General features: G+C 41.2%; 1 protein-coding gene across 2 annotated transcripts in view; it reads right to left on the bottom strand.

Moving 5' to 3' along the window:
- tmem132e (transmembrane protein 132E) overlaps positions 1-24263 on the bottom strand; it is a 354237-nt gene that overhangs the window by 99224 nt on the left and 230750 nt on the right. Inside the window, exons 1-2 of one of the 2 annotated variants that reach the window (XM_063896186.1) lie at positions 8499-8849; positions 7047-8016 (exon numbers count right to left, since the gene is read on the bottom strand). In XM_063896186.1, coding sequence (XP_063752256.1) covers positions 7047-8016; positions 8499-8577 — 1049 coding nt within the window. In that variant the 5' untranslated portion in view covers positions 8578-8849. Of the gene's footprint in view, positions 1-7046; positions 8017-8498; positions 8850-24263 lie in introns of those variants that run through there. The other variant, XM_063896187.1, reaches the window with a different exon arrangement.

A 24263-nucleotide genomic window follows, 5' to 3' on the forward strand; every position in this document is an offset into this window, starting at 1 on the left:
CTTTGACTGCATCTGAGTGAATAAATCATCCCTGATGCGCTGCGACGAGACAACGCCATGAAGACATTACAAGCATCTCAGAATGATTCATTGGCCAAAGATTTGTATTTAGTGCGGAAATGGCTTACGTGTCCTTGAAGCGGAGACGGATAGTCCTCGGAGTGACAGCAGAGAAGGAAGACATGTTTATGTTTCAAAGATCTTGTGAGATTTATCACGGTTTTTGTTGGTGAAAAAAAAAAAAAGAGCAGAGGTAATGGGCGGGAAAACCCAAAACAAGCTGAAAGGTGGCTAAATGTTCATGACTACCACAAGTAACACACACCACTGACTGGGACTCCATTTAACCAGTTCCACGTCAAGCTCCGTGCTCTTCTGGTGCCGAACTGGTTCTTCTTTTTAGCTCCGGTTGTGTTTCCACCGCCCGGAGCCCCGACTGGTGTCACGTCACGACACCACTGCTGCTGATTTTCGCGCCTAGTCGAAGCCAGATTAAATTAAAGAACTGCTTCTGCAACATTATACTTCTCTCCAGAGTGCTGTGGTTAATTGTCTGTCAACGTAGATATGTCAATAAAGCTTTTAAACCAGATGAGTAAGTCACATCCAATGACTTTAAACCATTTCCAATCGGAAACACACTTAAATCCTGTGATATCATTGATATTTTCCCACTACTTTGCCTTTAGCCTCGGTGCTAATAGGTGAGCAACTATGTTAACATGCACAACATATTCTGGGTTTTGAAATAGCCATTAAAAAAGAATTGTCTTTTTCAAGCTGCTGTACAAATTGGCACCATTCACACACTTATTTACCCGTGTGTGCAAAGCCATAACCTGTTGATATCTAAGTCCTTCATACGATAAGTAGTTGTGTGTCTCCTTCCGACAACAAAGGTGCACTTTTGCTCCCAAGCCTTGCAAACGGTTGGATATAACTATGTGTACAATGCAAACAGTTGATTGTAAACAGGTAAAGGTCTAAATAAGGCTCCTAAAACCCCCCAAAATATCTGCATATCCCGTATGCCCTATCCAGAGAATACCACGTTCAGAATAAGGCCTGATTTGGAATACTGACACAGAATTCGCCTTTCATGTGACCCCTTTCAGCTTTCAATTATTGTCATATTCAGAACAATATCAATAAGATGGTAGTGTGCACGTAAATGTAGTATGTGTCTGTTTCTGTCTGCTGCACTCCTCATTAAATGATTGCTCTGACACTGAATCCTCCGTGCAATATTGTAAAACAATAGGCTATAACATTAGTTTGAAGCACGACTATATAATTACTTTTATTCTGCAAAACAATAATGATGAGAGGAGCGTCTTTAATGAACCGCGTCACTCTGGTGCCACTATACTGTATATATAAATGTGTGATCGTGAGAGGAGAATATGAGAGACAATCAAAGGCGGCATAATGATTTTAAATAACATTAAGAGCAGCAGAAGTTAATGTAGAGAGACCACATCATTCTGCAGCCTGACAAACGTACACAGCTTTCCTTATGCACGACATGAACCCAAGCGGTCAGGGTCCTGTCCTCATCTGCAGGAACAAGTCAGAGCTCTTCAAAGCTGGACGAGCGAAGAGGAATAAAATTGATAGAGGCAAAGGGAGATAAAGCCTTGTGAGTCATCTTTCAAGACACTCCTTATTGCATCTTTAATCATCTTCCTCGATGCGCAGGACGACTCTGCAGTCGGCTTCACGAATTTCTGAATTCACACCCGCAGTGCCGACTCACTCAGGAGGTTTGATACCAGGCTTTCTTCTCCCTGCCCCATGTCTTTTTTTATTTCATCACTCCTCATTTCCATTCCTGTAGGAGGCTCAGAGACAGAACTGCAGGGTGGATGCTAACATGGTCAGCTAAATGTTTTAAGAGGCAGGGGATGTGACAAAGCCTTCCTCTTGTACTACAAAGCCTCGCTGTAGCTTTGTCACACCACGCCTTTGCTGGCCCGTTCCCACTCCTCTTCTTCCTCTGATTTAATGAGACATGTTGTAATGTCGACTTCACATGAAGGCCTTCATCTGTTATAGTTCAGAACACTCCCAGACTCGGATACTGTAGCTGTGTGAGGATATCATGGCTGATATTGGATCATGGGGGGGTGGGGGGGTGGGGGGGAGTCTTCAGGATCTAAGTGTTGCTCTGACGGTGTGAAGACACATGCTTGGGATTCCTGGGGGTGGGGCTCTTTGATAATGAATGGTTAGCACTCGGGCTTCAAGGAGGAGGAGGCGGAGGAGGAGTGGGAGAATTGCTTTCAATATACACACAAAAAGCCTCCCATCCAAAATCACTTAGTGAGAGACGGGTCAATGTCAGAAACAAGTCAGAATTTGTTTAATTGCTAAGTGGGTTTTAACTCACAAGGACTGCCTTGATATAAAAAAAAGTTTGGCTGTTCTGAAAGCTTTTTTGTTCAGTGCAACGCTGCGTCATATGAATCCTGATTGGCCAATACATTAATTTTGGGGTATTTGATCTGGAAATAACACATATAACCCACCCACAGCCAACAGGTCTGCTTCTTTAGTTGATTTGTCATCACCCAGATGTGTCCTGTGACAAAAGGAAAAGGTATACAAATATAAAATGAATACAGTTGAATGATATAAGGGTTAGTTTAAACTGTTAATAAGCTTTCTTGGAGTCTGACGCTAAGCATTTTCCATGCAATTTGATTGTCTTGCAAGCAACTATATGGCTATAAATGAAGTTCCTTTGGGTAAAATGCACAAACAGAGGTGCAGGCTGTAAAGATGTATAAGTATCTTGATTATTACATGCATTAGTTGTGATGTTGTTGTCAAGGTTTATCCAAGGACAATAAATATGTATCTTTGAAACGTTTTGGTAATAATCAACACAAAGTTCCACCAAGTTTGGAGGTTTTTGTGCCGTTACCTTCAGGGGCTAGAGGTTTAAGTTTATTAATAGTAAATCCCTCACGCTCAAATGTGAGGAATCATTATTAATAAAACCTTCCTGCAGGGAGAGTTTTATACCAGCTTTCCCTCGGAGCATATTGGGGCTTAATTAATATCCCGTATACAGTAGCTCGTCGTTAAGAGATTCAGTTAAGATTAACGACCATATTTACAGTGAGTTTCATCATTGTTGCCGAGCTATTGGGATGCTTTCTGCTTTCCCGCTGACGAGCAGGAGGTAAAAAAAAACCTACTTTCCTTAAGCTTTGTCAAGTGCAAACAATCATTTTGTTCTATCACGCTGAATATTGTGACAACCGAGCAGGGAAAAAGCCGCCTCTCGCTCCCTCAGCTCTGTTAGGCAGAGGGTCAAACTCAGAAATGCAACTTCAGCAGTCATTGCAATCCTTCTGAAACACAAAGGAAATGAATAATGACGCTCTGAGTAAAGAGGAGCACAGCAAGCACAGTGATACCACCAACGGCTGTTTCTAAGACAATGTAACGGCACCTTAACTACTGGCTCTATTTTAGACGCTCATATTACGCTCTATTACCCAAAACCAGGGGAAGGTAGTCCGAGAGGTACTCAGGTCTTATGCTTGAGTAAAGTAGAAGTACTAAGGTCTTATGCTTGAGTAAAAGTAGAAGTACTCAGATCTTGTACTTGAGTAAAAGTAAAAGTACTCAGATCTTGTACTTGAGTAAAAGTAGAAGTACTCAGGTCTTGTTCTTGAGTAAAAGTAGAAGTACTCAGGTCTTATGCTTGAGTAAAAGTAGAAGTACTCAGATCTTGTACTTGAGTAAAAGTAGAAGTACTCAGATATTGTACTTGAGTAAAGTAGAAGTACTCAGATCTTGTACTTGAGTAAAAGTAGAAGTACTCAGATCTTGTACTTGAGTAAAGTAGAAGTACTCAGATCTTGTACTTGAGTAAAGTAGAAGTACTCAGGTCTTGTACTTGAGTAAAGTAGTAGTACTCAGATCTTGTACTTGAGTAAAAGTAGAAGTACTCAGATCTTGTACTTGAGTAAAGTAGAAGTACTCAGGTCTTGTACTTGAGTAAAGTAGAAGTACTCAGATCTTGTACTTGAGTAAAGTAGAAGTACTCAGGTCTTGTACTTGAGTAAAGTAGAAGTACTCAGGTCTTGTACTTGAGTAAAGTAGAAGTACCAGAGTGTAGGAATACTCTGTCTCAGTAAAAGTATTCTAAATGTTCCTCCAGTGAAAGTAGAAAGTACTCTCCTCTAAATGTACTTAAAGTAGCGACAGTAAAAGTAGTCATTGTCTGATTGGTCCATTTCAGAATAATATCTCTGATATGTTTTATAATGATTGATCATTAAAGTGTTCTCAGAGCTGGTAAAGGTGCAGCTAGTTTGAATGGCTTTGTATACTGCAGGGTAGCTGCTGGATTTACTGCAGGTGAACTACAGTCTGATTTAAGAGCTGATTATATTTACCATCATTAATCCTAATCTGCCTAGCAACTAAAGGGATTAAATAATTGTATTGGAGTAAAAGTATAGAGTAGCATAAAATGGAAATACTCAAGGAAAGTACAAGTCTCAAAATTGTACTTGAGTTCAGTACTTGAGTAAATGAAAGCACTATGACAATGTGAAAGGAGACGCTGAAGATGAAGAACCTGTGGAGAATAATCACCAAACTACTCCCGTGTCTTTCAGCTCATTGTGTATCTCTCTGTCCGACAACTTTACTGTTCTCATTCCCTCCTGCCACTTGTTTACAGCCACAAACATCAGCCGTGTTTAATCAAAAAAATAGGCTCTAAAAACACAGTACACTACAACCTGCTCTACAGCAAACCGCTGGTGAACATATAGAGGAGCATTTAACACCTGAGAGTCCCTGAGGAGAAGGCGGGGACCACAAATGAAGTTTGCCATATCAGAAGTGGTAGTGGGAGTAATGGAGGGTAAAACCCTGTCAAACAGACCTTTATAATCAGATAACATGATAATAATCAAATGAAAATGAAGGATTCTGATATTTCCTGGCTGTACAAAGCTCTATTATGTTAGATAAAATGAAGACATGTTGAACGCATCTGCAGCACGAGAACAAATTGCATGCATTTAAATTCAACCGCCTCCTTTTAATCCAGCACTGAAGGAGGAACGCATTAAATACTCTTTAAATGCCATTTTGTAATTCATCATGATTAATGGCGGAGCGTTTATTGATCTCACTGAGGTTTTGCCGTTATTCAAACATAATGAGGATATCCTTCATACGGTATGTTACATATTTAGCAAACTTCTCAAGCACTATGTACCATGAAGGAAATAAGTACTTGAGACAGAATATCAAAAAGAGAATCCAGATGTGTACATACAACAAAAGAAGATACAAATTGATTTGCGTTTAATTGGGGGAAATAAGTATTTGATCCCCAACCAACAAGGATCCTGGCTCCCACGGAGCGGTCAAATAAGAAAGTACTCCTGGATAAAAGACACCTGTCCACAGTCAATAAATCAGATTACAACCTCTCCACCATAGACAGGTCTTGTGATCATGGTGGAACTAATGTCTAAGGACATCAGGGACAAGAACGTAGACCGGCACAAGGCTGGCATAGAAAACACCAGCAAACAGCTTGGTGAGAAAGAGACAACTGGTTTGATTATTAGAAGACGGAAGAAGAACAAAATGACCATCAATCGCCCTCAATCTGGGGCTCCACCATATAAGATCTCGCCTCTTGGGGCATCAATGATCATGAACAGGTGAGGGGTCAGCCAAGAACTACACAGGAGGGACTCGATCTGAAGGCAGCTGGGACCACAGTGCGCCGTAATGGATTAAAATCCTGATGCGCCAACGATTAAACGCAAATCAGTGTACATCTTCTTTTTAATGTACATTTCTGGATTTTCTTTTTGATCTTCTGTCTCTCACTGTTCAGATAAAGCTCCCATTAAAAGTATAGACTTTTAGTTTCTTTGTAAGTGGGAAAACTAACAAAATCGGCAGCGGATCAAATATGTTCCTTAGAAAATAAGCACCAGCTGCTGTAGTCACCACGAGTAGAAAGACATGTGCACCATTTAATGACCATACTATGTTGGAAATAATCACGTTATGGTTTCAATATGGCCGCTTGTATTACTGAGTGTTGTATTTTGGATATCCACTTCAATATGTGATCCCAAAACATCCCCTGGTGGACTCGGGCCTTGTGCTGTTAAACACAAACTTCTGTCTTCACTGCAAATCATTCCTACAATCTCTTGGATATTAAGCCACCGCTTCAAACGATGACCGGCTTCACGTTAACCCCGTCGTCTCCCCTTTTATCTCACCTGACTTTAATTACTCGTGGCACATCACTGCGCTCAAAGGAGAAATTAATGACGGGGATAAAGCATGCGATTACATGCTCATTAGGCGCTTTAGACACAAAATGAACGTAAATGGCGTCGATATGCATGAGACGGAAAGCTGAAGACTTGAATGCGTGTTACATAACGTTTGAATTACATACATCATGTGCCATTTTAAAATGCCGCAATTAATTATGAGGTAAAACCCCGTTTTCTAATTGCGCTGCTTTGAATCAGGCTGATTATGAAGGCCGTGATGAAGACATCCAGTGCTGTGATAATTGTTTCATTAATGAAGGGCTATTTGGACGCTTAAATCCCATATTTCTTATAAGCCTTTGCACTGGGGACTTCACAAGACGCAGCATCCACACTGCAGAGCTTTGTTTACATGCAGCACTCCAGCCTGAAGCCTGGGCCTTTTTGCCTGAGACAAATTGAAGGCAATTATGTGTGAGCATAACTATAAAGGGAGATATAAGAGTGCAGTTCATGACAGCAGGGACATGACTAATGTTGTCTGAGGTCTACCAGGAACCATGCAGATAATTTATTCATCAATAACTCTTGTGTACATGATTGCATGGAAACAGGATGAGCTTGTGCTGTGCATGTAAACAGTTTGATCCTTTTTTCTTCCTTAAAGGGTAGACGTGGAAATGCACAATACAATTGACATTCAGGACAGAATGAACTTGGAGGCAATCAGGAAACACAGAGCCTCTCCTCAGTGTGACGGAGACTTACCTGAGGGTGAACTGCTCCACGGTGGAGTTGGGCATCAAGTAGAGAGAGATTTTGAGCACTTCCCCCGGCTTCAGGGGCTTCTCGGGCAGCCTGAGGAACATGTTCTTGTCCAGCTGTTTGTCCACCAGCAGCTGCTCCTGGCTGGCCTGGTAGAGGCTGATGCTCCCGATGCGCAGCAGGGGGTGCTGTGACAGAGGTTCTCCCCTGGAAGCACCACCACCCCTGTGACCTAAACCCTCACTGCACTCCCCTTCCACATTGGGCCCGTGCAGGGTGTAGTACAGCTCGGCCTGCAGGGTCTCACTGGTCAGCCCATCCAGGAGCCCGTCAGTCGAGCCTTTCCTCCGACCCAGCGGGGCCACGTTGGTGTTAAACCAGGAGGGAGGTAGCTCCAGCTGGGCCAAACACTGCGCCAGGTTGCCTTTCATGCGACAGGATGTTTTAATCTCACGGACATCCCGGAAGGCGTGCAGACGGACGCAGGGGAGCTTGTCCTGAGCCTTGAAGTCGTCCCAGTCGCGCCCGGCGATGTAGAAGAACACCTGCACCGTGGGGTTGTTGGAGAAAACCCTCGCCTGCACGATGAATGCCCGCACCTTCCAGTTGACTGTCAGCTGTCCTGGGATATCCAGCGGACTCGCCGGCTGCAGCAACTCCTTGGACAGGGCCTGGTCCCGGGCGAAAGGCCCAAAGGTTATGTTGATGGCAGGGAGGTCTTTTGTCTGGAAAACCACAAAGCTCTCCGAGCGCTGCAGCGGGTGTCCGGTGCTCGGGCTGCTCCTGCCGCCACCGCCGCCGCCACCAACTGTTTGTCCTGAGATCTGAGCCTCCCGCAAGAAGAAGGCCAGTTGTGCATTGGACATTTTGAAGTTGGCGGGAAGGTACACATTGGGAGGCGAGGGGTTGGCCGTCACTGGTGAGAAGCTGAGCAGAGCGTCTGAGCTGGTGGGAGAGATCTTACCTGCAAGAGCTGTGGAGAGAGGAAGCAGAAAACAGAGGTTAAACATCTGAATGCAAGAAAACAGAGAGAGTAAAAAGTACGTAGGAGGAGAGGTCCATGAACCAAACAATTAGTGGGGTTAAAGCAGGAAGTCAGCGCTCAGTCAGCCGACGAGAGCAAAGGGGCGAAGGTCAACACACACTAATCACATGATGAGTAAAGCATCCAGAGCTCCAGCTACTCAATCAAACATGTGTAAATTATCAAACTGCATGGCATGTGAGCTTCAACTAGGCTGCACTATTCAACAGTTTCGTCAAAAAGCTGTTACGAAATGACAAAGAGACAAACTAACAAGGGAAATTAAAGTCTGAACTACAGGATAAAACGTATGCTTGAGTCGTGCATAGACGTGTATAATGCACTTGTTGCAACACACGAGCCAACATAGTAGGAAATCAAAGCAGGACAAATTCATCATAGGTCAGAATAAACGGATTAATGTGACATACTTATCAAAATGACCCAGAGCTGAGTAAAACAACATAGTTTCCTGTCCCCATGGTCCAAATCATAGATTAAAAATCCCATATTCCAACTGGTGTTCTCATTGAAATCTCATCTTTGAAAAAAGTAGAACAAAATCTCTCCCCCCAAAAAAAGGAAAACTCCTCTCCAGAAGGTCTGCGAGTCAGCGGGCACTCCACTGAAGTTTACTCCTGAAAATCGTTGTCATGAGTTGGAAAAGAAGATTAAATGAGTGGGAAAAGAGGCAGTGTGCTGCGCAGTTCTTCACTCCGTCTCGTAACTGGATTAGAAAAGGTCCCAACGAGGCTTCTTGAACTTGTCTTAATTTCCGGTGGTTAAGGTCCCGGGTTTAGGAGAGGTTCAGCCCCACGCAGCAGCAGCAGCAGCAGCTCTTTCAATCCCAGACTGAGCGTGGCTCCGGGACAGACTCTGACAGACGGGCAGAGCCTCCTCCCGGTTGGTGGGCTGTACGGGATCTATAGACAAAGCCTTTGACGCCGCCCCATCTTGCCACACCTAGTCTCTCTACTCTATAATCACCATTTTGGCTCCCGGTCAGAGCTAAGACACACAGCCCCTCAGAGGACTCGACTTACACCCCCCACCCCCCCACACACACACTGACACACATATGGAGGCGAAAGAAATAACACTCTGCAGCTCGATTCATCCTCTCCCTCTGGACGTGTTCAGGCAGACTCTTGTGTGTGTGTGTGTGTGTAGGCTGTGTGTGTGTGTGTAAGGGCTGTGTGTGTGTGTGTGTGTGTGTGTGTGTGTGTGTGTGTGTGTGTGTGTGTGTGAGAGGTGGGGCGGGGGATGGATGTATTGCTTGAATGCCTCCAGGCAGAGAGAGAGAGCGAGAGATCGAGAGTGAGAAGGAGACTGTGAGAGGGAGGGATTAGGTAAAGATTATTGATGAATTAGCTTAGCTCTCCTTCCCTTCTCCTCCTACTTCTTCTTCTCTACCAACCTCCACCTCCTCCTCCTCCTCCCCCCTCTCGTCTCCCTTAGCCCCATGAGAAATCTGTGAGAATGAGGGGGCTAGGCCGGAGGGGGGAGGGGTATCAGGACTGCCTCCCTGCTTCACTCACATGTGCCTGGAATTCCCATAATAAAAGAGAGGGATCCATGTGTGTGTGTGTGTGTGTGTGTGTGTGTGTGTGTGTGTGTGTGTGTGTGTGGGCCCCATAAACTGAATGGCAAACAGTGGGGGCAACAAAAGATGGGAGCCACAGCCGGGGAAACATCCCGCACTTACAAATGAGCAGTCGTAGCTATAGAGAAGGCTGGAGGAGCTAATGATGAGAGGAGCTACTTAGAGTCTGTCTAGTCTTTATCGACCAAAAGCTCTCTACCTCACAGGAATGTTGCTGTGTGTGTGTGTGTGTGGGGGGGGGGGGGGGGGACAGAGCTGCTCTTGCCTTGATCATCATTAAATGCGACAAATATGCACAGCAATCCACGATGTTCCTTTAGGGCTTTTTCTCTACCATCTGCTTCATTCTCGTGGGTCAGAAAAACCCGCACAGCCTCCTTTTCAAAATCTCCCACTGTTACTGTATATTTTATTTTAGAGTCACATGCCTCTACTACCAACCCTGGCCTCAGGAAAGGATAGATTACGCACTTCACGCAGAAGAGTATACTCCAAGCATGGCTGCCAATGTTAATAGGAAATGATTTTATCATTAAAGAAAGGAGATGTTGGAGCTGCTTTACAGACCACTTTACTCGATCGCTCTCACAATGTCTTGAGGCAGGAGTCGCCTAGAGCGCCGAAAAACCTTGAGTCTCCCGACCTGCTGGCACATTTAAAAAGTGAGTGTTTTTTCCTTGAGCAAGGATGTTAAAGAGATGTATCTCCATGTGTTCCACAAGCACCTGCTGCTGGCCAAACAGCCCAAAACAAAATGGTTTCCAGCTTGCTTTTAATGGTAATTTCGTTTTGAGTGCAGTTTGTCTCCGACTTGGAACTGTTGAATGCCTCTCTCGCCTGCATCTGCTCGTCATGACACAGCGAGCCTGTAGGGCAAAATCTGGAAACTTAAGGTAGAAAATGTGACTCCTAACAGCTTGCTGACATTACACGCCGTGAAATCCAACTGTTGGATCAATCGGGGTGTGAGACCGTAACACAAATACTCCTAGATATTAATAACAGACACACACACAGCTCAAATCAAAGGGAGAAGATCTCTCCACAGAGGACCACTTTCCAGTCCTCTTGTTCCCTTTGGCTATATTAATGCGTTCAACCATAAATGGGAGTTTTCCAAAACCACTTTATCTTCAAATCTAAGTATCAACATATTTTGAACCGGTGTCTCTGAGGAGGAAATCTCTGTCCCACAAATATGGTGTGTACAATAATCACATATAAATTCAGAAACAAAATCAATTCATAGACGTAAGATTAGTCTCATCTTTACCTATGATCACTTATATATTGGGGATTACCGTTAGCCTCAATCAAACCATGCAACAAGTTCCTGGTCCAAAACATTGAAATGATTACCGTAGACTTGCATTCCCTCAATATCCAATAGGCTGACTCCACTGGTTGCAAAAATAATCAGATTGTATAGAAGTCTATGAAAAAAAGAACCATATTTCTCACTTAGTAAACATTTTCCTTACAGAGTCTCAATCCATGGTTTCTTTTGGAAACAAAGGTCCCATTTAAAGTACAATGGTCATAAAGTAGGCTCTGCTTCTGGGCAGGGCTACCTTGTGATTGACATTTCTCACACATGTAACCCTTTCACAGTCTGGTTTTACTTCCTGAAAGTAAAAAAAACAACAAGAGCTAAGAGTCAATCATTTCCTTGCATATTGCTTAAAATAAGAATGACAATAACTAGGGTGTAGTCTCTCATCTCGTACGGTAACAGAGGGAAGTACACTGTGTATGCTGCTAGAACAAAGTCTTTTGAAAAGCATAATGGTGTGTTGTCTCCTGGGAGCTGTGGACCAACAATGACACTGATACTTCCATGTTACGCCTGAAGGTCACCTGACCGCCGCCCCGGAGTCTCCTAATCCCTTTAGAATGGAATGAAATTGTACAATGACAATACATGCATTGAATGCCATCAAACTAAACCGATCTTAGGCCCTTCCTCTCACCCCCCTGAGGCCTAATGGTGTAATTTGAGAAGGTGCTTACTGCCTACGATGCATCAGGGTGCTCTTTTTTTTTCATTTCAGTCGAACAGCATCACTGGGTGGGTGGGTTCTTCGGGGAGCATGGACACAGATGGGCTTCCAGTGTGAAACCCTATCGCCTTCCTCTTCCACTTGATGTCCCATTAGACCTGGGGCCAAATTGAATTGAATTCTCTTCCTGTTGCGCTCCCATTACGTGAAACATCTGCTCTGTGTGTTTGTGTGTGTGTCTATGTGGCACGGTCTGGTCTAAAGGGCACTTTGTATTCATCAGATTACTTCGTCTGATGTCAATTAATGAAAGTATGTGGGCCACTTTGAGGCGGAGGCCACATCGACGGCTATGCCGAGACAGTTGTCTGCAAAGACAAGCGATTTAGATTAAGATAAAAGGCAAATGTTTCCAAACACAATACTGCTGATTTATTTCAGAGGACAATTTAATCATCAATTCACTTATTGGACTTTTGTTGATGGTGCGTTTTAGAACTGGATTAACTTTGATTCATGTCCACAAAAAATATGTGTTTCTCTAACGCAGGAGACATTCACTGCAACACATTTGCTTTCATTCATTACTACGACTTAAAACTGGAGGTTAACTCGTACTACGACCCTGATGTCCAAATGTTGGAAGAAAGAAATCTTAAGAAGCAAACAATCCTGGAAAAATGTTAATGTCTCAAAGCCTTTCGACCAAAACAATCCTCTTGAAACAACCATCTTTTTATTGTCCCATAGGAAGATAAAACATTTAAAGAGGCCCTATTATCGTTTTGGGGGGGTTCCCTGTGTGCTGTATATGTTTTAGTGCATGTAAATGGTCTGCAAAGGCTAAAATCTCAACGTTTCTTCAGAGGGACTTTCTCTAACACTCACGCTTCTGTTGGATAGCACTCTTACATTGTGTGTGATAAACTAAGGGGCGGGACATCTCTAAGCGGTTGACTAGTCACAACAGAGCCTGCCAGCTAACCAATCAGAGCATAGGAGGAGGCTGTGGTGTCAGACAGAGGGTGAAAAGAACAGGCAGTATGAGAAAAATAAAGAGCTTTTTGAACATTGAAGCATGTCAAAATGCTAGAGAGAGCAGAAACACTACTTACAATGTGAAACCCGGACTGAACAGAACTGGCTGCCAAGTCAAGGGTAAATATACAGAGAGGATGTTATGAAAATGGCAGACATTTGATCTGGAGGCAGAGCAGTGCATAAACGTCTCTTCAAGTAAAAGGTCAAGACAAATAGTTGAGAGGCTTTAGAGGGAGATGGAGCATCCTTATAGCATTACTGATGTTCCATCGCCAAGGGTTTCCCTATCGATCTTCATCACCCCCTCCTCTCTTTCACTCTAAGTATCCCTGCACTGCTATAGCATTTGGAATGGTGAAATAATAGCTTTCCACTCACTTAACAATATCCTTATTACTTTCCTTTCACACCGTATTCAACCCGTCTGCTATAATATTAGGTTCCCTCACAACTAAAGAGCACTCTCAGTGACGTTTTGAAGGGGGAATGTACTTCCTGCTGGGCAAGGGTTGAGTTTTAAACACGTGGTTAACACTGTACAGAAAAAAGAAGACAGAAATGGAACAGAACTTTTTGGTTTGGTAGGAGAGCCAATGAACATGGTTACGATTTGTAAAAACACACCTTGGTTTGGCTCAAAATAACTATGCAAAGTTACTGTGAAAGTCCAGTTTTTTGGACCCAACCATCCACCCATTACCTCGTTGTATGGGAAAGATCGGCTGCTATTTAGCTCTGAAATTCCCCTTAACAAACACAGTTCCTGCACTTATTGTCAACTTTTAATTTCCCTACTTAATTCATCTTCCACTTTTGCTGAGGCGTGTATTCAAATAAAGACGGCTAATCTAAAATGGTTCACATTACCATTCAATTAGCTATGAATGCAACACAAAGTGCGGATGAAAAGATATGTTAGCCTGAGGATGGAGGCTGTATCATCACTGGGAAATCTGGTGGAGTTAGTCCTATTTTTGCCTCTCTGAGGAATGTCTATTCCAATCTGAGTCAAATTACCTTTACAAATGAACTGCAGCTGCATTATCCCAGAGCCAGTTGCTTAACATTTCATCAGTGTGCTGTAGACATGAATGAGAAATTACATTCAAATTTCAGACACCCTCGGGAAAGTTTGTCCGGTATTAGCATGAAATCTGATCAGTTGAGAATGTGGAGGACGCTAATCATTCTACAGGCGACTTTATAATATATATAATGTCATATATTTGCCGGCTCTATATGTCCCCTAAAGCACAATGTCTAGAATATTTTCCATCATATTAAACATGTAAACCAGCTTGGAAGTAATCACATCAGCCGCAGTGTAGAGAAGCCAAGCCTCAAGTTCGTTTTCCTCCGTCATCACATTTACATTTTAGCAATGCATCAACCAGGACAAGTTTTAATACTAAACTAAACTGGTCTCCAATTGGTCTTTTCAGTTTATGCACAGCCACAGAATTGACAAATAATCAGGGCCACAGAGCTGCCAGAGCCACAAAAATAAAAGCCAGATGTAGCCTATCATTAATTCAGGCACTCATTGATTTCAGCCATTAAACAGATTTAAAGCTGCATCTCTCGGGCATTGATCCATAAACTGCATCGGAAGACTTTGCAGGTTGTTGTCCCAACAAATGTTCCCAATTCTCGTGTGCATCAACATCCTGTCATCCTTTAAAGATACTGATTACTTTATCTAATTTATCTGATATCAAAGCAACTCCATACACCACTGCGTATATTACAATATGCATGTTATGTAATACTTCTTCTGAGGTTTAAATGAATATTTTCATTCTATTTTAGCATTTAATTGGGGATTTTTCTTTAACTTCTATGTTTCTTTAAATATTTGTATTTTATTTTATTGTGTTTTTATTGCGCAATCTTAATTCTCATGTTTCTATAAATTTTTGTATTTTATTTGATTTATTTCGTTCTATAATGGAGCAGCTTTTTTTTTTTAAAGGTTTTCATAATACCAATTTCTTATGTTTTTATTATCTTCAAAGAGAGGATTATGAGCCTTTATGTTCATTTCTAGTGTGGGGTCAAATTGTGGGTCAAATTGTCCCGTGTGCCACAATGCTGAAGAATAACTTCCCTTTCAACATAACTGAAAGTAGCTTTCTATTCAGGTGTCTCCCTGAACACTAACCTCTCTCTATTCTAAATCATTAATAAACTACTATCTGTTCACCTATTAAACCTCATAGTCACCTTGGTTTTACAAATCCCTTATGGAAATCTCCAATTAACATTCCAACCCCATCCATCCACAAACACAGCTTTGACCTTTCCAATGATTTGGCATTTCATCTTTTGCTTCCTCGTGCAGTGTGCTGTACGTACACGTGAGCGTATATTCTGTAGGGTATGTTGGAGAACGTATGGAGAGTCTCTCCTGGGACATGTCTCCATGCTTTAATGTTCAAAAAGCTCTTTATGTTTCTCATACTGCCTGTGCTGCAGCTCCTCTTTTCACCCTCTGTCTGAAACCAGAGCCCAGTCTGCTCTGATTGGTTAGCTGGCCAGCTCTGTTGTTGATTGGTCAACCGCTAAGAGATGTCCCGCCCTCTTAGCCTATCACTTACAACGTGTTGTTACTGAAGTAAACAAAGGATTCCAATGCAGGATTTTAGCCTTTGCAGACCATTGACATGCACCATAACCATTAACACACTACAGGAAGGGAGAACCTCAAAAGGCACAATTTGGCCTCTTTTATTTTAATTAATGATTATGTAGATGATATCCTTCAACATATTTTAACTGCTTCAAAGCTCTTGAGGGAAATTGGCCTTGACACTTATGCAACGCTTGATCCCAAAGTATTACACAAAAGGAAAGATGGGGTTATTGAACTTATGTACTTCGTCGCAATGAAGCCATCCCTCTGAGGGGTTGAGTTTTAAACTTGCTCTTATTTTACAATCCATCACTTCCTGTGGACTGGAAATGTCTGACACTGGGATGTTATTTGGTGAATCTACAGGGTCTCAATTAGTGGAGACGGAAAGTTTCCTCTGTTAAAGTCTCACGTTGTAATTTAGGCTGAAAAGAGCGGTGTACTTCCACATTAAATTCACAGTGCAGCTTTAATGAGGCATAATTTGCAGATTAAAGAGGGAGAATATATAACCAGTGTGACACCATCAGTGGGAAATGGAACATTTCATCATTGATCCTTTATATTCTCCCATAAAATCATCCATAATTTATATTATCAGTCGCCCTTATATGGTCCAGCAGAGGCTGTTTGAATGAAGCAACAACTGAGGCAAGATATAAAGTGATGTTCTCCTGATAAAAGACCTGGGGGAAAGAAAACCCATCCTTTAGTTAAGTCACTCTTCCTGATGAGCAGATAAGATACGAACAAAAATGCTTGACATCCAACATTCACCGACCAATTAGTCAAAGGATGAGCTTTGAAAGGAAGTGTTGCAGGGCGAAAGATGATCACGCTTCACCAACTCTTACAAAACATCGTCACCCACACGTATTCTTTCTTTCTCCTTCCTTGTTTTGATCATGAGAGATAGAGCAAAACGTACAAGGAGAAAGTCAATGTCGGTCGAGGAAACAAAAACATGCAAACAATGAACCGTCTGACAAATCTTGGAGACGTTGCAGCAGTACTCCTCGACAAAGACTTTTAGAAGTAATACATGAAGCTCTGATATAACCACATCCCAGTCATCGATGATTTGTCTTCAATATTCCCAAATGAAAAATGCTGTTCTGGATACTTTTACCTTTGATTCTTGAAATTCATTTTGCTGTAATACTTCTGTTCTTCTTCCTAAGAGACATTTGCACTCAGGACATCTCCTTGTGATGAGTATTTTAAGAACCAAGCAGTTATACTTTCCTTAAAGAGGCCCTATCATGCCTTTTGGGGGGGGGGTTTCTCTTTCCTGTAGTGGGTTGTATGGGTTTCTGTACATGCAAATGGTCTACAAAGGGTACAATCTCAAAGTAAAGGAATGTGCAGGTTACAATGATTATTTAGAACTTGTTTTTGTTCTCTTCCTCACTGCTGGTCGTATCCGAAGAAGGCCTCAGAGGAACAACGCTTTCTGAATACGTTTGGAAGCTGAAGAGGTCAACAAAGAAGCCTTTCAATTTAAATTCAGTTGGCATGGGATTCAACAACAACTTCAACAGTACCACGGAGCTGAAGCCCAGTGTGGGAAGTTTGGAAGAACACTAGAAGAGAAGGGGTGCCCTGCAACTATAATCACACACTAGAGCTGACCTATGACGTTGCAGATGTTTAGTATGTGTAGTTAGTAAGTCCCTCAGCGTCCAACATAGCCCCTGCCTTCTGTTTCTCTGCTACCAAATGGAGTCTTGCAGGCCCGGCCACTGCATGCATTAGCAGGGTATTGATGAAAGGATGCAAATGCCTGGAGGCAGCATGATCTGTGCCTCAATACGATCTGAGGCTGGCACAATCTATAGGGCTATAGACAGCAGGATTTCCCACAGGGGACACTCTGTGTGAGGTAAGCTGAGCCTCACAATAATATACAGCCACTGTTACACCAGGATCTTCTACACAAAAGGGTCGCACAAAAAGGATTTACTGTACCATTTGCTGCATTGAGCATTGAAATAAGATCTGAGCTTCTGTTTACAGGAAGAAATATAGAAAAACATGGATTCAAAAAAACAATAAACTAAGAAAAATCAAATACAAACAAAGTTCAAGTTAAATTTGCAATAAAAATCATGTTTATTAATATAACATGGTCAGTTAAAATGAGCACAAAATAGAAAAATGAAATAGAAAAATAGTAATATAATAATTACAATCTTCAATCAGGAGATAGAAAGTAAATCAAATAGATAAAAACTATTTATATTAAAAAAAAGAACTAAAAAATGCACTTTGTTGTAGAAAATATTACTAAATAAATATGCAAAAGTGTGAATAACACAAAATATACACTGGAGTAAAAGTAGTAATAGTGATTATGAATGAACGTGTTTATATATTGCATATTGTCTGCAAGTTCTTTCCTATAGCTCCCATACACATATGGAATATGTCCACATCGTCACAATTAAACTGTCTCTGTAATCAAAACGTTTATATGGTGCAATCATTTCTTTATTGTCTTCATTAGTTTTACTGTTTAGCAGCCTGCTTTAGATCCACCTCCCATTACTTTTCCAGATGCAACAACCTAGCTTCCCCTTGGCCATCAATAAATCAAAGGAAAGGGAAAACGATCGGAAACTATCTGAATACTAGAAAAATAAACACACCAATAAAGATGTGACATTATTACAGTCAATTTACCTCCATTTTATCCCATCATCTGAACCGTTTTACGCTGAGGAGTGCAACGACATCGCTGATACATTCAATTCCCAGAGACAATATACCTCTCATATTATTACAGACAGAAGTTAACTGCTCGTTTCAGAAAGTCTCTGCACTGTGACTGTAGTTTCTGTCCTCCCTGGAAAAGCCTTCTTCCCCTGACTCTGACTGTAATCACTGTGAGTCTAAGTCATGCTAAGTTATGCTGATTTGTAGCTTATACATTGGCAGTCTTTCATTGTGTTTGACCAGATTCAGCAGCGCAGCTCTAATTGCAGCCCGTTGGGGATAATAAAGCTCTGCTGAGCATTGTAACAGGATACGACCCTGGACAAAGCTTCTCTTTATTACCATATATGTTCCCAGCCTTCTGCTGTTCGCCATTAATGTGTCTCTGAGAGATTAAATGCAAGCTTCATTAGAGTGGCCAAGACAATAGAAAAAGCACCCTCCAATAAAGATAGGGGATTTTCTTCAACCCCAGAGGGACAGACTGCAGTATGGAAAGCAACTAGCTCACAGTAGAAGGAAAAGTGACAATGTACCATATTTTCCTACGCATTTGATGTAAAGACGAAAATGAACACCGCTCATAACACCATTTAACCTCGACTAAGGTGAGCAACACAGAGTATGAGAAAAAGAAAGAGCTTTTGCACATTAAAGCATGGAAACATATCAAAGCGGAGGCACAACATGAGGATAAGAGGGTCCCTTTAAATCGTTGGCTGCAACTGAAGATGTACACCTCTAAAAATACTCACAAATAAAACAAAAAGGATTAACAGCTGTCAGAAAGAATTCATTGGACACTATTTTCAGACGTGAACTTTATGCCCGAGTGAGTATTTCCAGCAGCGAGACGATGAATGTGGGATTGGCTCGAAATAAACCCACAGTGCTCGCGCTCCTCCTAATAAAAGGAGCGGCTTGGCTCATTAATGTGTTTATAATAGTTTTTGGACAACGATAAATTCAGAGTTTAGCAGCTTCATTCATTTTATTATGCTGTACATTCTCTCTGGATGAGCCACAAGTGAAGTGACAAGAGCTGCACATCGGAGCGTCCGTCGGCCACGCAGAAAGAGTTTCTAACCCATCCTTTATTTCCGTACATCTCTATGGATTCATCGACGGGGATCACTTTAAATCACTATGCAAGGAGTGTGCATGATTGCGTAACACCATGGCAACAATTATCTGCTGCAATTGTTCTCCAGGATGATTCACCACGAAGGACACCCCTTCATCTTTCACACACAGCCACCTACAAACAGGTTCCAACACAAAACACCCTTTCAAGGCTTTTTAATCATCAGAGCAAAAAATCAGATCTGACCACGTCCCCGAGATGACTTTTCTGTGTGTGTGTGTGTGTGTGTGTGTGTGTGTGTGTGTGTGTGTGTGTGTGTGTGTGGCCACGCTTTCAAACTGTTGCTCAGGCAAAGCTTTGAGTCTCTTTTACTCACACACTGTTGGTAAAGCTTCTGATCTTATATCGTAGGTGATTCTGAAGAGTATAAAACTAAACACTTTCATGAGCAAACAAGTCCATCGGGCCTCGGAGGATCCTTTTGGTAACTGGATTTCAAAGCAATTTTGGATTTCAGATTCACGCCTCTATGGAGTAATTATGTTTGCAAATAGGATTTGTTCTATTTTTAGATTCACATCCGAAAACTAATGAGGTCACACGACCGCAGCACTGAAGGGGGGACACTACGGGTGAAAAGGGTAAACAGATGGTGATATCTATTAAATATTTTAATAGATATCACCATCAAACATCCCCCCGTTGATTACTTATAATTAGGACGATTAATTTTGCTTTGAATTTGCACTGGATATGTAAACGATGGATAAAGCCAGGTTCATCATGCTTGTTGCATTTTGTTGACATATTAGAGTTAGAGTTATCAGGGGGATTTTGGAAGAACTATTACTAAAAAATGGTTTGATGGGGGACATATTTTACAGTTAAATGCATAAATTAAGAGAAATATTTCTTTGTTTCACTTATTTTCTGATATTTTCTGTTTTATCTAAAGCAACCTTTTGGTGAATTTGGCTTGACACAAATAAAAGCCAGTAAAATAAAGAGCTTTATTGGTATGATGGATGTTTCTCTCCATTATTCTGAAAAAAAGAGGAAAAGTAATGTGTTGAAATAGATAAACAAACATGTTGGTTTTTCTAACCTTAATTTCCATATAATATTCCAGCTTTTTGAGACCAAGGGGAACTGGTGGTCTGAAGTTCTTTGTGATAAAACCTTTTCGACCTCTCCTAACTTTCCCTTCCCCAAACAACTTGGAAGTAGATAAAGTTGTGCCAGAACTCCGCATCTGTGAATATTATCGCACATTATCCCCTCCTTTTTTTCTCCTCCTTCTTCCAAGCGGCAAATTGAAAACAATACCTCATTTTGGCTCCTGAGGAAAAGCAGCGCTGAGGAAATAAGATTGGTTTGCAGACAGGTGTTATTTGCAGAGGAGTGTGAGGCCGCATGGGGCTGGATATGGGACTTTTCCTGCCTCTGATCATTACATTTCATCAACAGAGGGGATACTTTTCATCCCCTTGCTGGTATGCGATTCATTTAGTCATGGTATTAACATTTGTGTAACCTTTGTTTGCTCAAGAAAGCTATCAGTGAGCTTGAATACTTGAAGCCACATCCTGCTTTACACCTGAGAGCCACCCGGTGTGACCACAATCATCTTCTCCTCTTGTTGCCCGCCAAGCAGTGCGGGGGAGGCTTTGGCTCGAGGCACCTTTAGAGTGGTTTCCGTTACACAAACTTACAATGCTTCAAGGGTGGAGTGAACACGGACTGATGAGGCTTTTTATTTCCTTTGTTAGATTGTGAATCAAATCGATTCCATACGATACAAAACGATAGGACACCATACCAGACAATTCAAATCAACACGATACATTCCGATGCGTTCATTTATGATACGCTACAATACATTACGATACGCTACGATACATTACGATACGTTTTGATGCATTATGATTCATTACGTTACGATACATCACGATATGTTACGATCCATTATGATATGTTACGATATGTTACGATATGTTACGGTATGTTACGATATGTTACGGTATGTTATGGTATGTTACGGTATGTTACGATATGTTACGATATGTTACGATATGTTACGGTATGCTATGATACGTTACGGTATGTTACGATATGTTACGATATGTTACGATATGTTACGGTATGTTACGATATGTTACGGTATGCTATGATACGTTACAATCCATTATGATACGTTACGATATGTTACGATATGTTAGGGTATGCTACGATATGTTACGGTATGCTATGATACGTTACGGTATGTTACGATATGTTACGATATGTTACGATATGTTACGATATGTTACGATATGTTATGATATGTTACGGTATGCTATGATACGTTACGGTATGTTACGATATGTTACGATATGTTACGATATGTTACGGTATGTTACGATATGTTACGGTATGCTATGATACGTTACAATCCATTATGATACATCACGATATGTTACGATACGTTACCATATGTTACGGTATGCTATGATACGTTACAATCCATTATGATACGTTACAATATATTTTACAGTATGCTATGATACGTTACGATACGCTACAATACATTACGATACGTTACAATATGTTACGATATGTTACGGTATGCTATGATATGTTACGGTATGCTATGATATGTTACGGTATGCTATGATATGTTACGGTATGCTATGATATGTTACAATATGTTACAATATGTTACAATATGTTACAATATGTTACAATATGTTACAATATGTTACAATATGTTACGGTATGCTATGATACGTTACAATCCATTACGATATGTTACGATATGTTACGATATGTTACAATACATTACGATACGTTACAATATGTTACGATATGTTACGGTATGCTATGATATGTTACGGTATGCTATGATATGTTACGGTATGTTACAATATGTTACGATATGTTACGGTATGCTATGATACGTTACGATACGTTACAATCCATTATGATACGTTACGATATGTTACGGTATGTTACGGTATGCTATGATATGTTACAATATGTTACGATATGTTACGGTATGCTATGATACGTTACAATCCATTATGAGACGTTACGATACGCTACAATATGTTACGATATGTTACGGTATGCTATGATATGTTACAATATGTTACGATATGTTACGGTATGCTATGATATGTTACAATATGTTACGATATGTTACGGTATGCTATGATACGTTACAATCCATTATGAGACGTTACGATACGCTACAATATGTTACGATATGTTACGGTATGCTATGATATGTTACAATATGTTACGATATGTTACGGTATGCTATGATATGTTACAATATGTTACGATATGTTACGGTATGCTATGATACGTTACAATCCATTATGAGACGTTACGATACGCTACAATATGTTACGATATGTTACGGTATGCTATGATATGTTACAATATGTTACGATATGTTACGGTATGCTATGATACGTTACGATATGTTACGGTATGCTATGATATGTTACGATATGTTATGATATGTTACGGTATGCTATGATATGTTACAATATGTTACGATATGTTACGGTATGCTATGATACGTTACAATCCATTATGAGACGTTACGATATGTTACGGTATGCTATGATATGTTACAATATGTTACGATATGTTACGGTATGCTATGATACGTTACGATATGTTACGATACGCTACAATATGTTACGATATGTTACGATATGTTACGGTATGTTACAATACATTACGATACATTTTGATCCATTATGGTATTCTATGATACGCTACAATACATTACGATACATTTTGATGCATTATGACTCATTACGTTACGATAGGTTATGATACTTTACAATACGTCACAATATGTTGCGATACGTTACGATGTGTTACGTTTGATACGGATAACATTCTTTATACACTTTTTAATTGTTAATATTAAGCGTAAACCACACTGCATCCCTCAACGCTTCCGAAGAGGTTTAGTTGCGTGAAGCTTTTCACTCAGCTCGGTCTAAAGAAGCAGCTGTGCAGAACCTCCTATAATCAACATACAGAACTCACAGAGCTCATATCCTTGTTCCGAGAAGGGGATACAGAAATCTCCCTAACACTCCTTCAAAAACAAGGGACGTCTGGATGTGTCCATTAAGGTAATTCAAATGTAAAGCTTGTGGTCGTGGTTATGTTAGATTTATTCACATTTAACCCTAACCAAGATCTTTCTCTACCGTCAACCAAACCACAAACAGGATTTACAATGCACTCCAGAGCTTGGCAGACCACCTTTAATAAAAACCCTCAGAACTCATTGAGCATACCTCTGTTCACAGAAGGTCACACAGACCCCTCACCGAGGATACAAATATTTTCGCATGACATCATGCATCCTTGATTTTCGGGTCACGAGGCTGTGGCTAAAACCAACATTTACCCCTCGTGGGACCCACGTGACATTTCGGTTTCAAAGCTTATCCACCGCTTGTGATGCTTTTCAAATAAAAACAGCAACAGCAGCCTTTGGTCTTTTGTGGTGGAGGTCTTTTATACCCCGGCCCCTCATAATGTGGTGGCCACCGCACAGCAGCTTTCCGAGTGCAAAGAGAAAAGAAGAATATCTTTGTTTCTGATTTCCTTCATATCACTGTCACACAAACACGCAGCTTTTAGTTGTTGTGTTCCCATGGAGACGGATTACACAACTGGCTGCCAAATCACCATAACAACAAGCTAAAAAAGGTTTGTCAGGAGAAGACACTCGCTCTCGGACAAGAAGAGGCTTTAGAGTGCGGATATCTTGATTCTCCAGCAGCAGATTAAAGAGGCAGGGCAGGGTTTTACTTAGATACTTAGACACCGAGTGAACCGAATAGAAGCGCAAATAGGAATAGAAATAGAAGCAGATCATCTCGATAAAACACTGGGAAGAAAAGTAGCAGACAAAATACAAAACAATAATAGAAAGCAGGGGTCAAGAATACCACAATTAAGACATAAGCTAACATGTTTTAGTGACTCCACTTGCAGTGCTTAATCACTGTCAGATATACTTGTGTTTTGAGACCTATCTCTACAGATCAGATGGAAAGGTGCAATAAAACAGCTCAAGATTGGTGTAATGGAGTGTTAGCAGTTAGC

Source organism: Eleginops maclovinus, chromosome 11 (genome assembly GCF_036324505.1).
Source record: "Eleginops maclovinus isolate JMC-PN-2008 ecotype Puerto Natales chromosome 11, JC_Emac_rtc_rv5, whole genome shotgun sequence".
Classification (NCBI taxonomy): domain Eukaryota; kingdom Metazoa; phylum Chordata; class Actinopteri; order Perciformes; family Eleginopidae; genus Eleginops; species Eleginops maclovinus.